Below are 16,858 nucleotides of genomic sequence, written 5' to 3' on the forward strand. Positions count from 1 at the left end.
TAAATCCGGCGAGAGCGAAGAGGCGCCAGGAGAGGAGAGGAGGGTGCAGCAGAACCATGAGGGCGGAGAACGGACGAGGCTATGACAAAAGGGTGAGGATGAAAGCGTAGTGCCGGCAGCGACCGGGCATGTGGCAAGAGCGGAAACAAAGCGCTGGCGTGGGCTTCGGACCCGCTGCGCCTTCGCTACTTTGCCTGCGACGTCGCCGCCGCCAGGGAATGCGCTCCGCCTGAGCCACACGTTCCCGTTCCCGCTTTCTTCCTGAACAATCAATGACGCAACCGGTTAAAATGCTTCGTCTCCCGCTGCTGCTGAACGAGCTGAACGAGCAGAGAGGCTTAGCGCCGCCGCCGAAACCGACCTTGTCACTTAGAATCAAATTCTTTGCCACAATATATCGCGGATTCAACACACCTGGACAGCTGCGCTTAATATTAGCATTAAAATGTATAGTAATGATGGGTGAAATTTCTTGCTGTTTATAAAACACTCTTTATTAGCCAAGAATAGCAAAGCTAAAGGAAAAAAGAAAACGTCCAGCCAAGTCAGACACCTAAACATGCACTGTTCCAACCTGAAGCAGCAGCATCTTCTATTCTCAGCGGATTTTTGCGGTGAGGGCAACCACCAGGTATGCCACCACTGGTCCGGTGGGCAGGCTGAACCTCCCGCTGGAACTCTGAACGGCCGCTGACAAATCCCGTGCAGCCAAAGCTGTGCAGTCTTAGTTGATCCTTCGGCCACGCCCGATGCCCAACAGCTTCATCCGTGCCTGTATTTCCCTCTCCTCTTCATCGTCCCACTCCGCCATGTCAGTGGAAAACATGTAGTCTGGCTGCCCTCGTCCTGCGCCCATGTAATAAAACTGCTGTTCACCGTCTTCGTCGTCGCTCCACTCACTGTAGCACACGATCACATCTTGCAGCATGACAGGCTGTGGGGGAGCCTGGCACTGAGGAACCTGTGGTTCAGCGGGGGGCTGCACGGGGCTGCACGCAACTGGTTCGTCACTTTTTGTCACTGCCTTGGGCTCCTCTGCAGCTTTTTCAGGCTTCGTCTTTGTGGCCTCTGCATCACTGGATGGAGGCTGGGTTGCTTTCTGGCGCAATGACGCGTAGAACTTCCTCCTCTGCGCCGGAGCCATGGACTGAACGTCGGTGAAAATGGGCCGGACAGCTGGCTGCTGAAGCTTAGTCTCCAGCGCGGAGGGTTCACTGACCTCTTCTTCCCAGTTTTCCTCAGGTTCGATGACCGGTGCTGCATCGCCGCTGCTGTCTGCCACCACAGGCTCCGTGACGGGCACGTCCTTATCAGACTGGGTTCGGAAGCGCTCCACGGTGGTATTTAGTGGGCACGTATAGACATGGTGCATGAGCTTGCTCGGCTCGACCACATGGTCCGCCGAGAATGGGCAGTGGTTGATATCTATGCCTGGATGAGATTTCTTACACTTGGTGATGTGTATCTGGTATCGGCCGCTTTTCACCTGGTGTGCAGGGTTGAATGGGCAGGTGACCAGTGGATCGCGCCTCGTCGTGTAGGTAGCCATCGTCCGCCAAGTTGGCCACTGCTGAAACACTCGTGCTCACAAAACACACGAAATATGTCGACAAAAGCAGGAGCACAGAATCTTCTTCTCTTGATTCTAGAACATCGAATCTGTCAGCCCGTGCCGCTCCTCTTTTTCTTCGTTTCCTTTTCTTTCGCTTCGTTTTCTTTCGCTGATGCCACATACCCACTGCTGGGGATTAGCTGAGATTCGGATTGTATTAGAAGATAGGTTAATCTATTACAATGCGAACATAAATTTTTTGAAAGAAAATAAATGAAAAATAACATGTGCAGAACTTATAAAGAAAAACGCCATAAACCAACTAGAAATTCCTCAAGTGAAGCATCGCGATGATGTGCCCAAAAGGGGGGAAGAGAAAAAGAAGAGGGGAAAGGCAGGGAGGTTAACCAGACGTACATCCGGTTCGCTACTCTGCACAGGGGAACGGAGATATAAGGGTGAAAAGAGATAGGGGGGAGGCTGAAGAGTGTCGAGGATGAAGAGTGTCCTGGACTAAAAAAAAAATACCTAGTTGTCTGAACCATGTTTCAAAATGTGTTTCTTTAAAAATATAAAACGACGTCACAATATTAAAAAGCAGTAAATTGTCTAATCTCCACAGATTGGGCACAAAGGGGAGGTGCCAGACCAACTCTGTAACGATAAATGCTTGAAGCAGGTATTTAGCAACGTAATCGAGTAAAAAATTCAGTTTCTCTGGTTGGGCTGGAAAGGAATTTTTGGGCGAAGGAAATAGGAGATGTCGATATTCTCTGCGAGGTTACAGCTGGGTTCTAAAGATCTTGAATAACGGCGCGTCTACAGAAATTGTCAGTAGTTAAATGCGCCTCCCAGATTGGTGGTACTTACCGAATGTGCAGATGTAAGGGATCAATCAAAGTTTGTGTTAATATCATCTGCCGTATGCAAAACTGAGGCCAGTGCACCCTGAAAAATGATGAAGGCTGGGAAGTGAATACAATGGATGGGAGGGCGTCATGCAAAAACGATTGTGTACCGTGCTTAGGGTCCACGTTAAAGAGCCCCCGGTGGTCAAAATTATTCCGCAGTCACCCACTACCGCGCGCACCATAATTACATCGCGGTTCTGGCATGTAAAATTCCAAATTTACTTTTTTAATTACATGAATATTATTTTCAATTGTGGTATACCATCTTCATACATATTCAGTAATGCGTATACCGTTAGTATACGAAATATGCCCAAAATTGAAGGCAAGTTTGCTTCTTGGCGTTGCACATTATGGACAAGTTTTAGTAATCCGTAGGATAGCTGCAGAGCCTCCCGATCCAGTTGAACAATGGGGGCGTAATTTATAACCCTGGACATAAAAAAAAAATATGCGTATCTAAATTCTGAAATGCAGCGCATGAACATTTTGTTAAAAAATAAATTTCGGGGTTTTACGTGTCAAAACCACCATATTGTTACGGTGAAGTGAAGGAAGACGTTGAATTGGACTAGAGAAAGACGAAGTCTGGCGGTTGCCTGAACGCCATTTCCATCATTTGTAAATATAAGTTATTTTACACTCGTGGGCCTGCTTTCTTCCCGCAACATTTTGGTGGAAGGTGCGGGGTACCACCACGGAACTTCGCAGCGGACGTCATCTACCTGCTGCCACAATGGCAAATCAACCGACACAAGCGACAACGCCTCGGCAGCCCGTGCCCACGGTCATCCTCACTCACCCACGGGACCCGGGAACATTTTGTGGCACGGACAACGTCGACGTCGAGGACTGGCTTACGATGTACGAGCGAGTGTGTGACAACAACAGGTGGGATCCTACAATGATGCTTGCAAACGTAATATTTTATCTGAAGGGAACTGCGAAGCAATGGTATGACACACATGAAGCTGACCTAACGAGCTGGGATGTTTGCAAAGAAAAAATGCGAGACCTGTTCGGCAGACCTGTCGGTCGTCAGCTGGCAGCTAAAAAAGAACTTGCGTGCCGCGCTCAGACGTCCACAGAATCCTATGTGGTGTACATACAGGATGTGCTGGCCCTCTGTCGCAAGGCTGATGACAACATGACCGAGGCAGACAGGATTGGCCATATATTGAAAGGTATTGCAGACGATGCCTTCAATCTCTTGATGTGTAAGGATTGTGCCACTGTGGATGCAATTATTAAGGAGTGCCGGCGCTTCGAACAAGCGAAGGGCCGCCGCGTCACTCAAACTTTCGACCGGTTGCCCAATACCGCCGCGACATCTTCTTGCGAAGACCCGCCGCGGTTCGTTCAGCCCGCAGGACCGGAAGAAATAACGCGCATCGTTCGCCGTGAGCTTGAGGCCATGGCCCCGGCTCCCGTTCGTTCAGACTGTCGGGAAAGCGTACCCGCTATCTCCCTTATACAAGCGGTCGTTCGGGAGGAAATAGCAAGTTTGGGCATTCCATCTCTCTGCTCAGTCCGCCATACCAACACCTACCAAATTTCTCCGACCGCTCGCTCCCGGACGCACAGCTTTCCACCACTCCGTCGCAACCCAGCTGAATGGCGCACAGCGGATGATAAACCCATCTGTTTTAATTGTTCCGGTATTGGACACATCGCCCGTCATTGCCGCAACCACTGGTCGTCGCCTCCTCGGTGGTCGTCTCCGAGTCACTACAGCCAAGTACCCGACAATCGCACTTTCTCGCCCTATACGCCGACTAGGAACATTAACGCCGACAGTGCTCCACCAAGATCCAGCCGATCCCCGTCTCCGCAAGGTCGTAGGTCCCGTTCGCCTCTCGTTCACCGCTCTTCGTCCCCTTCTGCAACCGGTCGCTTCGCTTCGGGAAACTAGGCGGTGCAGCTCCCGGAGGTGAAGCTGCAACTCCGACCCGGCCCACAAATCCTCTATTGACCCTGCCTACATGTGGAAACCTGCTGGACATTGAAGTCGATGGCGTTCCTGTTAGATCTCTCGTTGATACAGGAGCGCAGCTTTCAGTTATGAGCGCTGCTCTCCGCCGCCGGCTCAAAAAGGTTCTGACCCCCGCCGTACCGTGCACCGTGCGAGTCGCCGATGGGAGTACGTCACCTGTCCTTGGAATGTGCACAGCACGTGTGACCATTGGGGGCCATTATACCGTTGTTCTATTTATCGTCCTTGAACACTGCCCACACGACCTAATTCTCGGCCTCGACTTCCTTTCGAAACACTCTGCCCAAATTGACTGCTCCGCAGGTGTTGTACAGTTGGACCTGCCGCTTCCTGCCGACGCAACCACTTGTGCTCCACACCGCTTATGTGCTGCTGAATTTGCAAGGCTGTCTCCACAGGCTGCTACAAATGTCCTGCTGACGCCCTGTCCTCCCGTACCTGATGGCGAGTACGTCCTGTCGCCGCTTACTGACGTGGTTTTGTCGCGTAATATTGCCCTACCGAGCACCTTAATTCGGATCCGCGAAAACTGCGCTCGCGTGCCCATCCTCAATTTTGGGTTCTCGTCACATGTTTTGCCACACGGTATCGCCATAGCACATATCACTCCTTTGGAAGAATTTCAGATTTCTTTTTTGACCTCTGAATCCTTCCTCAGTACGAACGGACCTTTGTCATCCACTCCTTCGTACTCGACGCCTGCGGACGATGTTTCTAAGATGATCGCCCCCGACCTTCCTTCCGAGCAAACAACAGCTCTTCGTCATCTCCTGTCATCTTATCGGGACATCTTTGATTTGGACGACCGTCCACTTGGCCAGACATCTGTTGTCACGCATCGCATCAACACCGGTGACGCCAGCCCCATTCATAGGCGGCCATATCGTGTCTCGGCAACAGAAAGGGCCATCATACAGAAAGAAGTAGACAGGATGATGGACAAGAACATCATTGAACCCTCCAGTAGCCCGTGGGCATCACCGGTTGTCTTAGTAAAGAAAAAAGATAACTCGTGGCGCTTCTGCGTTGACTACCGTCACCTCAACCGGATAACAAAGAAGGATGTTTATCCCTTGCCTCGCATTGATGACGCTCTTGACTGCCTTCACGGATCCCAATACTTTTCATCAATTGACCTCCGCTCCGGCTATTGGCAGATTAGCGTCGATGAGATGGACCGCGAGAAAACCGCCTTTGTCACACCGGACGGTCTGTACCAATTTAAAGTCATGCCCTTTGGATTATGCAATGCGCCAGCTACATTCGAGCGCATGATGGACTCTCTCTTGCGCGGCTTGAAGTGGTCTACATGCCTGTGTTACCTCGACGATGTGATTGTGTTTTCGCCGAACTTTGAGAGCCACCTGCGGCGCCTCACAACCATACTCTCCGTGTTTCGCAGGGCTGGCCTTCAGCTAAACTCCTCCAAGTGCCATTTCGGTCGCCGTGAAATTAACATGCTTGGTCATCTCGTCAACGCCGCCGGAATCCAACCTGATCCACAGAAAGTTCACGCCGTGCGAAATTTTCCTGTACCTTGTTCAACGAACGATGTCCGTAGTTTTCTGGGCTTATGCTCTTATTTTCGGCGATTTGTGAAAAATTTTGCGGACATCGCTCACCCTCTCACTGACCTTCTTAAGAAAGACGCCTCTTTCTCTTGGGGACCGCTACAGGAGAAAGCCTTCTCTACCCTGATTGAGCGGCTTACCACTTCCCCGATTCTCTCCCCCTTTGACCCTTCTGCGCCCACTGAAGTACGAACTGACGCGAGTGGTCATGGCATCGGCGCTGTCCTCGCTCAGCGTCAACAGGGCCAAGACCGTGTCATCGCTTACGCTAGCCGCCGCCTTTCCACGCCCGAGCGAAATTACTCCATTACTGAGAGAGAATGTCTCGCGCTCGTATGGGCGGTCGCGAAATTTCGCCCGTACCTTTTCGGTCGGAGCTTCTGCGTTGTCACCGACCATCACGCCCTCTGCTGGCTCTCCTCTTTGAAGGACCCAACTGGACGACTTGCACGTTGGGCATTGCGCCTACAAGAATATACATTTTCTATTATATATAAGTCAGGACGCCTGCATAAAGACGCTGACTGCCTGTCCCGCAATCCCGTGGATCAACCGGACGATACCGATGCAGACTCGGACATCAGTATTCTGTCCCTCTCCGGCTTCCTCCACATTGGCGACGAGCAGCGCAAGGATCCTGTTCTTCGAACACTTATGGAACGCCTAAGCTCCTCGCCCAATGACCCGTCCCTTCGGATGTTCACCTTGCGCGATGGAACTTTATACCGTCGTAGCGTTCGTCCTGACGGCCCGGAGCTCCTCCTAGTCGTCCCCAAGCACCTTCGACTCACCGTGCTCCAGCAACTTCATGACGCTCCTACTGCTGGACATCTGGGCGTCACTCGTACTTACGACCACCTGCGGCGCCGCTTCTTCTGGCCTGGCATTTATCGCTCTGTGCGCCGTTATGTCGCTTCTTGCGACCTGTGTCAGCGCCGGAAGACGCCTGCTATGCCTCCCGCTGGTTTGCTTCAACCCATTGATATACCTACAGAACCCTTCTTCCGTGTGGGCCTCGACCTCCTTGGTCCGTTTCCAATTTCCATCAAAGGAAACAAATGGATTGCTGTAGCAACCGATTATGCCACTAGATATGCCATCGCACGAGCCCTGCCAACCAGCTGCGCTACAGATGTCGCCGACTTCTTACTAAAAGACGTCATCCTGCACCACGGCGCCCCGCGCCAGTTGCTGACGGATCGCGGCCGCTACTTTCTATCGAAGGTCGTTGATGATCTGCTCCGCTCCTGCTCTACAGAACATCGGATTGCTACCGCGTACCACCCTCAAACGAACGGCCTCACCGAGCGACTCAACCGCACACTCACTGAAATGCTCGCCATGTACGTTTCCAACGATCACCGCGACTGGGACGTCGCTTTACCATACGTCACTTTCGCATACAACTCGTCCCGTCACGACACTGCCGGATTTTCACCATTTTTCCTTTTGTACGGCCGCGACCCCACCTTGCCTTTTGACACGTTGCTACCTTCCGCAGTACAGTCACCCAGCACTGCTTACGCTCGCGATGCTATTGACTTAGCCGCCCAGGCCCGAGATGTCGCCCGTCATCGCCTCACAGTCTCGCAAGCTTCTCAAAAGCGACGCTACGACCTTCGGCACCGAGACCACCATTTTTCACCTGGTTCCCTTGTCCTTCTCTGGACGCCTTCACGTCGTGTCGGCTTGTCGGAAAAATTACTGTCCCGTTTTTCTGGTCCGTACCAGATCTTACGCCAACTGTCCGACGTGACCTACGAGATCGCCCCACTCGGTCAGCCTTCCGTGCCTCCCAACTTAACCAGTGATGTTGTTCACGTCACCAGGCTCAAGCCCTATGTCCCCCCAATAAGTGAGGCTGTTTAACTTGCACCGGGACGGAGCTCCCCCACCGGGCGGGTGATGTTACGGTGAAGTGAAGGAAGACGTTGAATTGGACTAGAGAAAGACGAAGTCTGGCGGTTGCCTGAACGCCATTTCCATCATTTGTAAATATAAGTTATTTTACACTCGTGGGCCTGCTTTCTTCCCGCAACAATATGATTATGAGGCACATGGTAGAGGGGGACTCCAGATTAATTTTGACCACCTAGGTTTCTTTGAGGTGCACCCAATGAATGGTACACTGGAGTTTTGGCATTTCGCTCCCATCGAAATGCGGCCGCCAGGGCTGAGGTTTGACACCGCGGCCTTAAGCTTAGCAGCGCAAAACCAAACCAACTACGCTACCATGACTTGTGCATACAGTCAGTAATTAATTAGAAGGGGATAGGGTGTCTCCGCACCCACTACCGACTGTTGCATGGCCCCATAGCCTGCGAGAATAATTAACATAAGGCAAACTAATGTTACACGTTACATTTTTTGGTTCCTGGCGCACCTTGGATCACTTGATGACATTCCTGTCTCCCGCGAACTTACAGACCGGGCCGGTTTTGCATATGGTTTTGATTCTGATCGATTGGAGAGCCTACAGAGAGATACGCTCATTACATACAATGAAATTACAAAACATTACTACATGGGAACGAGGGAGTTTCCGCCCCCTCACTATAGGGTAAACAGAGCACAAGCAGTTACAGTTAGGCAATTAAAAACGAAGTCTTATTACTCACATGCAAAAATAAAGGAATGATATGACATTGCAGACATTAATATTATATGCAAAGCCATCGCCACTACTCACAAACCTTGGCGGTGGATGGCGAACATCTTTCTGCCTTCAGGTAGCAAGTGTGGGTTTATTTACCGGTAGCCTTCACCCAAAAGGATCACGTGCTCGTGACGGCTGCGGCAGAAAGGATGTTCCCCATCCACTGCCAAGGTTTGTGAGTGGTGCGATGGCTAACACTCCCAGGGTTAGTTCTAGTAGTAACACATGAATACCCCAGAAAGCGGGTGGGAAGACAACGCCGCGGTAGCTCAATTGATAGAGCATCGCACGCGTAATGCGAAGAATGTGGGATCGTTCCCAATCTGTGGCAAGATGTTTTTTCATCCACTTTCAATACCATTAATTTTTAATTTCTTTATTTCAATTAGTAAGCATAAGTAATTTCAGCTGAATTGTCCCTGCTGTCTTTGTTTGTTGGCTTATGATATGATCTAAAAAAAAATCGGGCCCCTCGGTTAACCGCCTTTCTTCTCGTTCTATTCTAAGAATGTATAACAAGGGAGCCGTTGTACATCAACCGTATCAACCGCTATGTGAAAATACGCACGCGTTGTTAAGAGAAAGTTCAAACTGGAGAGGTTAGCCGAGCGAAAGGACTGACAGGCAGGTGCATGTTTAGTATATCACAAGGTATCAAAAAAAGCAGAGAAAGGGGAAGCGTTGCAAAACGCTTGCGGCAGGGAATTGCTTATTACATTATGCGACATGGGACTGGTCTTGAGGCACTCCGGTGGAAGCTTCATTTTAATTACTGCGTCATACACCTTGACACCGGTTACATTCCCCCGAATGCTGTAGCTAAGTATCTGGACCCTCTCTTTCACTATCTGAATTCACGGATGCTCCGTGGCGAGATATCATGGCGGCTGACTTCAGCCTACCCGCTGTGAACTGGCTCTCGCCGAGTCTGGTTTGTCTGTGCAGCAACATTCTAATATAGTTATTGTTGTCATTTAATCTCTCCCAACTTGTTGAACGTACTCGGGTGCAGGGAGCATCCTGTTGTGTCGTAGACCTTGTATTTGCGAGTGTATACTTTTCAGCTGACAATGCGCGTGTTGAAACAATAGATGGAATATCTGATTACAATATGGTTTTGTACACCTTGGCTTTATTAGCTCCGCTTAAAAAACGAGGCGCGGTAAAGCTCCTACTCTTCTTCAATAAAGCAGATGATGCAGCTATGATCGCCTACCTTTTACACGCCTATTTGGACTTCTCAGATCTTTGTTCCAACGACAGCGCTAGCATAGCTGAAGTTTGGACACTGTTTGCAATCCATCATAATATGTCATGTATAAATAACTTTATTCCCACATGGAAGAAGACTTCAAGAAAGCCTAATCCGTGACTTAATCACGAGATAATTCACTTAAAGCGCAATATCAAACGAGTAAGACAGTAGAGCAAAATGCAAGAATGCAATAGCTCTCAATTAGCATCGCTTACTTCCGTGTTAAAAAGCAAGCCACGAAACGCGAAACACCGCTTTCTCGGACACATATTACACAGCTTTATCAAAAACTCACCTGATAAGTATTGGCGCTACATGCATGAGCTATAAACGCGCAGCCGAAACCTCATTACCGGCCGCGGAAGGGAAGATAAAAGCAAGTGTTTTCAATTCTTACTTCCATTCAGTTTTTTAGCACCAGCAGTAGCGGGATCACAAGAGTGCGTCTTTATTACCGAGACCATACTAGAGCGAATTGACATTAAGAGGAGAAAATGGAGCTTGGCAGGTCATGCAGTGCGCGGGTTAGATAACCGGTGGATTATTATGGTTACACAATGGGTGCCACGAGAAGTGAAGCGCAGTCGAGGACGGCGGAAGGACTACGTGGGTTGATGAAATTAAGAAATTCGCAGGCGCTAGTTGGAATTGGTTGGCGCAGAACAGGGGTATTTAGAGATCGCAGGGAGAGGCCTGTGTCCTGCAGTGGACATAAAATAAGCTGATGATGATTAGGATGATGATGACGACGACACTACCGTCTTTATAAATCCCAGCACCTGGTATTCTTTCACTGCTCTTGAATCTTGATTTAAAAAATGTAGCGACACGGACGAAATACCAAACAGTTTCTTAAAACCCTATGCTATGCCGGCTAGCAGATATCTCCACCACATATTCACGAATCAATTCGTGATTGCCTCCTTCCTGCGGACTGGAAATGGGCCAAGGTAATACCGGTGCGCAAGTACGATGACGTATCAGTCCTGTCAAACTCCCGTATACAATCTCTCTTACGTGTACCAGTTGCAAAATTCTTGAGCAGGTCATTTTAAAATTAATACCAAAATATGTGGAAGAAAACAACCTGATCTCCCTTCTTCGGCATTGTTTCAGAAGCAGATTATCTACTTTCAGCCAGCTTGTCGAGGCAAAGCATGACTTTGCGCTGGCCATCACTGAGGACCCGAAAATTGACGTAAATTTTTTAGCCTTCGCAAAGGGTGGGCTTTTAGCCGTGTGTCGTATGCTGAACAACCAATAAATTTGGCAATGGTCCGACATTTGGCCGGATTAGCAATTACTTTTCAGATCATTACCAGTTCGTTTAATAAAGCGGTGTCTTTCGGGCGTCCCGCAGGCATCTGTTCTGGCTGCGCTCTTGTTCCTGTTATTCATAGACAATATTGGACGCACCGCGGGGGCTTAGCGGCTATGGTGTTGAGCTGCGAAGCACGAGGTCACGGGATCAAATCCCGGCAGCGGCGGCCGCGTTTCCATAGGGGCGAAATGCAAAAACATTCGTGGGGGTCAGTTGTATTTGGGGCACGTTAAAGATCCCCAGGTGGTCAAAATTAATCCCCAATCCCTCAGTACGGCGTGCCTTATAATCAAATCGTGGGTCGGGCCTGTCTTGTGAACTTTTTTGGATATATCTGTTTTTACTAGACGAAAAAACAAAAAAAAACCGGCGTCTGTGGATTGCCAGCGTCAATTGCAAAATCAACTCACTTTCTGATCGCTTGGCTTGGAAATTAAACATAAATGTATATGCTCATGGGCGGCCAACCCAATGCGATCTAGAACGACCCAACCGCCAATCGTTATAAAATTCTTGTGTCAGCCACCGACATCGTTCTCACACATTTAAAGTCTCGTAGACTTGAAATCCCTGTGCTATACCTACGCTGGCCTCCTGTATGAGGCCTATGGCGTCACTCAGCACAGCAATCGCTAGGGTTGGTAAACAAGCCTGATACATACCGTGTTTCCCAGCTAACGTTAGCCTAGCTGTTAAACTAAAAAAAGACATTAACATGATGATGCACTGTACAGTTATAAGGCCTACAGTGTTCGGTTGTCAAACTGCTGACGATTAAACACCTTTGATGCTATAAATTTATTTGCAACGTGTTGTTTCAATTTCTTTTTTTATTGAATAGCTCGGATACCGTTACCTAGGACACCCTATACAAGCTTTGTGCTTAGGGAATTGCCTTTCCCCCCATTAAAACAGTAATGATATCAGAAGAGCATCACACACACACAAAAAAAAGAGAATCGGGCGACCATTTGTGGGGAAACAATTTCCGGAAGGCAGGAGAATCCCATCGCAGAGGACAGGACGAACAACGCGGCGAAAAAGAATCGGTTCTTGTTCTCTTCTTTCACGAGGAAATAATTGGCTGAAGGAAGAATGTGCTAACGCCTTGCTAGCGCCGCAATTACTTTTGGCATCATCATGCGGCTTGCTGGACCACGCGCTATGTAGAATAAACAGATCTGTAACTCCCCATTACCCACTGCTTTGCACGCTCACGCTTTCCACAGAGGTTCACTCGACAAGTGTAATTCGCTCTGCACGGTTCGCTGTTATTACTAACCATAACCAGTTCATGCGCAGACGGAAACCTCACGCAACAAACGGGGTAGTCGCGCAATGTATCTACAGAAAGTAAACTAAATTATGGGCTTTTACGTGCCAAAACCGCAATCTGATTATGAGGCATGCCGTACTGGTGGACTGCGGAAAATTTGACCACCTGGGGTTTTTTAACGTGCCCCTAAATCTAAGTACACTGGTATTTTCGCATTTTGCCCCTATCGAAATGCGGCCGCCGTGGCGGGGATTCAATCCCGCGACCTCATGCTTAGCAGCCGGACACCATAGGCACTAAGGAATCACGGCGGGTCGCAGAAAATAATGTCAATGCCTGCCAAAGTAAACAGCACAACTTATTTTCCAGCGTAACAGTACCCACAATGGTGGGGACTTGATCTGCTTCGGAACTACTCATTGCTACTAAACCACAGCTTAGAATTACCGTGAGAATGCTGTAGTAAGGCCACATTGTTGAAATGAATTTTCGGAAGGCTGTGGCTTAAGGTGCGTCCGACGACTACCTCCATATTTCTTTACAGGTGTGTTAGAAGGATCCGGCAGTGTCTTTTATGCAATTACGTCTGGCGTTTCTCATTGGTTTCGTCATGTTTCCCGTGTGGATATGTCGGGCATGGGCGCGTTGGACTCCTTCGCGTGAGCGCTTACGTTGTGTGTTGTGGTGCAGCGGTCCCTGTTTCGGCGCAGCTCGTGCAGGTCATCGTGCTCGTCATTGCTGTTTCAGCTGCCACACCTGCTTCTCAGTGCGGTGCTGCGCGCTTTCACCGCAAGCCAAACGCATTCCATTCGGTGGCCCTCGACGCGTTAATTTGACAGCGTGCGCTTATCGCTGAAAGAGCAGTGCTGCAATTACGCTTCGTTACCGAACCACTGGGTGATTGTTGGAAATCCGTTCCTATTGCAGCGTTTCGCAAATGCGAAGACGTCAGAGTTGAAACCACAAACCACAAGGGAAGCTAAAGAGTCTGTCGAATTCAATAAGACGCTCATATACGGATGCAGGAACCTTATATATCATGCCGGTAAAAATGGGGGGGGGGGTCACTTAGGAGTGACGCAATCGTCGATTAAAATTGCGCTGTAGCTCCGCCCCCCCGTCGAGTGCCGCGCGCTGCTGCTGGCGCTGACGATGCAAGCGGAGACCGGAAATCGCGGAGTAGTGACGTCAGCACCGGTGTTCCGTTCCTTCGCAGTCTCCGCGACCGTGCCTGACCGGGCTTATTTATGCGTGCGTGCCGTCCTAATCTGCTTCGCTCGACCCTACATTCCTTTGTTTGTGTATATATAGGAGTGGTAGTTGACGTGCGCAGCATCAATTGAACTTGTAGGCCGATCATGCCGGCGTTCTGTGTAGCCTACGCTTGCACGAACACCAGCGGCCGCGACGATGTTCCGATGTTCCATTAGTTCCTGCAAGACAAGAAGCTTTCAGCTAAGTTGGAGGCTGCTGTGAAACGAAACAACTTCAAGCGCTCAAGATCAACAGTGTTGTGCTCTAACCACATCCGTGGCGATTACTACCGGAGTTTATCAATAATGCGTGCTTTGGGTTCTCCTTCGTGTTAGCACGCTGAACGGAAGGTGCATGTTTATCGCCCACCCTTGACGCAGGTTTCATCGCCAAGCGCCGGGAATTTTCTATTCGCACGTGTGTTGTGAAACAGCCTGCATGTAGCTACCATAACGCAGTGCAAGCGTAAAGTTTGCATGTGTTGGAAAGCCTGCTCACGCCAGCCTGCTCCCCCTTCTCTCGCACACATAGAGAAACTGACCACCTCACGAAGCCGACGGAATTCGCCGGTTACGAGTAGCGTGCGGATGGCGCGCTGATGAAGGTTCTATACTACACGTGCTACAACAGCCGGTAAACTTTTCCCGCGTTTAAACCGTCTGGGTAGATTGCGGACAGCTTTGGGGCAGAGCACAAATGCCGAAGATCGCATCACAGCTTACGTCCTACGAGGAGGCATGCAGGAACATAACATTACAGTTATTTGCCCGGAAACGTACTCACTGGAACGCTGAATGCAGCTTAGCAAAAAACATACTCGTCAAAGAACATTTCCAACACAAGGAGATGCTAACACTTCGCCTTCGTTCGCGTGGAAAGCAATGCTTGCACCTGCATTTTTTGCTTCTTGGAGAGGCCGGCTCTTCGCAATCGGCTCGTACATGTAGGGAGTAAAGTATAAACCACTTACAAGGGATCTTCCACGTGACAGCGCGACAAGCGAGGCGATGGCTGTTGCATTCACTCGTCGCCTGCAAGCCAAACTCCACGCGAGCGACGGCTTTGAGGGACGACTTCCCAATATGAGGGTAGCAATATACGCGCCGAAAAAAGCATGACGCATGCTTTATCAATTTAAGTTGATGTATTTTACTGAAAAAGGAGCATAAAATACTTCAGGTCTTGCACTAAGTTCTTATTCTTGCACGTGTAAAATTCAGTAGCTTGCTCGTCCCGTGCGACAAATAGTAGTATTTGAGTTATGTACATCCAGTTCCGGCTTAGCACTATTGGCTAGTCGCTGATAGCACTTCCGGGCGACTAGCGACGAGTTCTAGATTTCTAGAAACAAGCGATCGAGCGACAACACCAAGGGATCTGTCCAAGCGACGGCCCGTTTTGTCGCTCGAAGCCGTCGGCCGTCAGCGTCGAGCGCAATATCGCTCTCGTGGAGTTTGGACTGAACGCCGAATTCCTCAGAGAAATGCAAGCTCTCGATAGTTTCCATGACCGTCTCAGCAAAACAGCACCAAACTACCTTGCACCGTGAATCGTGTGTAGCGGCAGCAGTCGGTCCGGACGAACACCATTGTTGACGTCACGAGGCGCGCGACCAATCACAGGCGGAAACGAGGCGCGGGGACTGGGCGTGTCTGCTGCTGCACTTTTCGACGAAATAATATATGTTTGCGCTTTCTTTCGCTCAATTTGGATGCGATATTCGAATTCAGAGGGTTGAAAACAACGACGTACTGCTCTTCACTCATTTTTTCTGGAAAAGCTTTCAGCTTCCCTTTAACGAACGAAAGCAGGGAAGCGCGAGTCTTCTCCGTACGATTGGCTCCACTGACCGGTGTTCAAGTCACCCTCAGTTTTCATTTGCAACAGGTGCGAGTGACCCTCGTGCTACCGCTTGCTTTGTAGCTTAAAGCAGTTCTTTCTTGACGCTTCTTGGGGATACTGCTTTAATAATACCCATAGGCAAACGAACGAGCAAAACGAGAACAATGTAAAAGCGGGAGCCAACGTTCCGTCAAGTGGTCTTGTCTCTTTCAAGGCGACATAGTCAAGGCGACCTTTTCAAGTCCACTTGTCGAAACGTTGTCTCCCGCTTTTTACCTTTTTCCCGTTTTGGGGTGCTATGCAGGATGCGTCGAGTTTCTCGTTCACCCGAGTTTTGCCCGAGTTTGCTCGACGGCAGTCAGTGAACGGAGATAGCGCGGAACGGGCCGAAGGTGCAGGCGAAAAAATATGTAGACAAAAAGTCGCGTATGACAACATGAGCGCACCCTGCGCGGCACGCTGCTTCCACGTTTCAAGCGCAGAAGGCTGCACAACGAAACGCGCCAGCGCCGCGTATTGTTATCAACGGATTATCGCAACTTAGCGATACCGTGACTGCCCCGCTGTCTGTCAGCACACTTGCCGTGAGCCGTTTGCCACGCCTTACCCGGGCGCGTCAAGGGCGTGCCTCATCTTTCGGGCGCTATCTATCTATCCTCCATCGAATGCGAACGGGGTACATGCGGCGCATTCTTGCATCTACACTTTCACTCAAACGAATACGTTAAAATACGACAAATAAAATAACGCACATTTTTATTTCTTTAGGTATCTGTTTTTCGTTTTCAATGCTAGAAATTTGTGATGTCAAACGGAGATCGAGCAAATTATTAAATTTTGCACTTCTTGCCGTGAGTGGCGACAGGGAGGCGAAAGCTTAGAAGCGGTACATTGAAGCGGGTCGCACGCACGAGGGCGTTCATACGGTGATAAGTCGCCTAGGGGCGCTGCAGTTCTATTCTCAATAAAGTCGGTCATGATCCATGGAGGGTCATGGCCACTCTTTCTCTATTAGGGGAATAGAAACGCAGCGCCGCAGTACGGCTGTTCATCGCAGGTGCTTCACTAGGCTATTAAGGCCCCCGCTTTACCAACTAAAAACGACACAACAGCTGTCGCTGTAAAATGGCGGTATGTTATTTTAGAGTGCGTAGTGATGCCGTTCAGTGAAAATGTACCAGTTTATCTTTGTGCGCGAAGCCTCTGCGATACATTGCGAAACGTGCG

General features: G+C 49.7%; 1 protein-coding gene across 1 annotated transcript; it reads right to left on the reverse strand.

Moving 5' to 3' along the window:
* Positions 1-468: 468 nt before the first annotated feature.
* LOC135908891 (protein D7-like) lies at positions 469-1,705 on the reverse strand. The gene has a single exon (XM_065440730.2). It carries the CDS (start codon positions 1,547-1,549, stop codon positions 725-727), a length of 825 nt encoding a protein of 274 aa, XP_065296802.1. The 5' UTR covers positions 1,550-1,705; the 3' UTR covers positions 469-724.
* Between the last annotated feature and the right edge of the window lie 15,153 nt (positions 1,706-16,858).

The sequence above is a fragment of the Dermacentor albipictus genome, chromosome 1 (assembly GCF_038994185.2).
Source record: "Dermacentor albipictus isolate Rhodes 1998 colony chromosome 1, USDA_Dalb.pri_finalv2, whole genome shotgun sequence".
Taxonomy (NCBI): Eukaryota; Metazoa; Arthropoda; class Arachnida; order Ixodida; family Ixodidae; genus Dermacentor; species Dermacentor albipictus.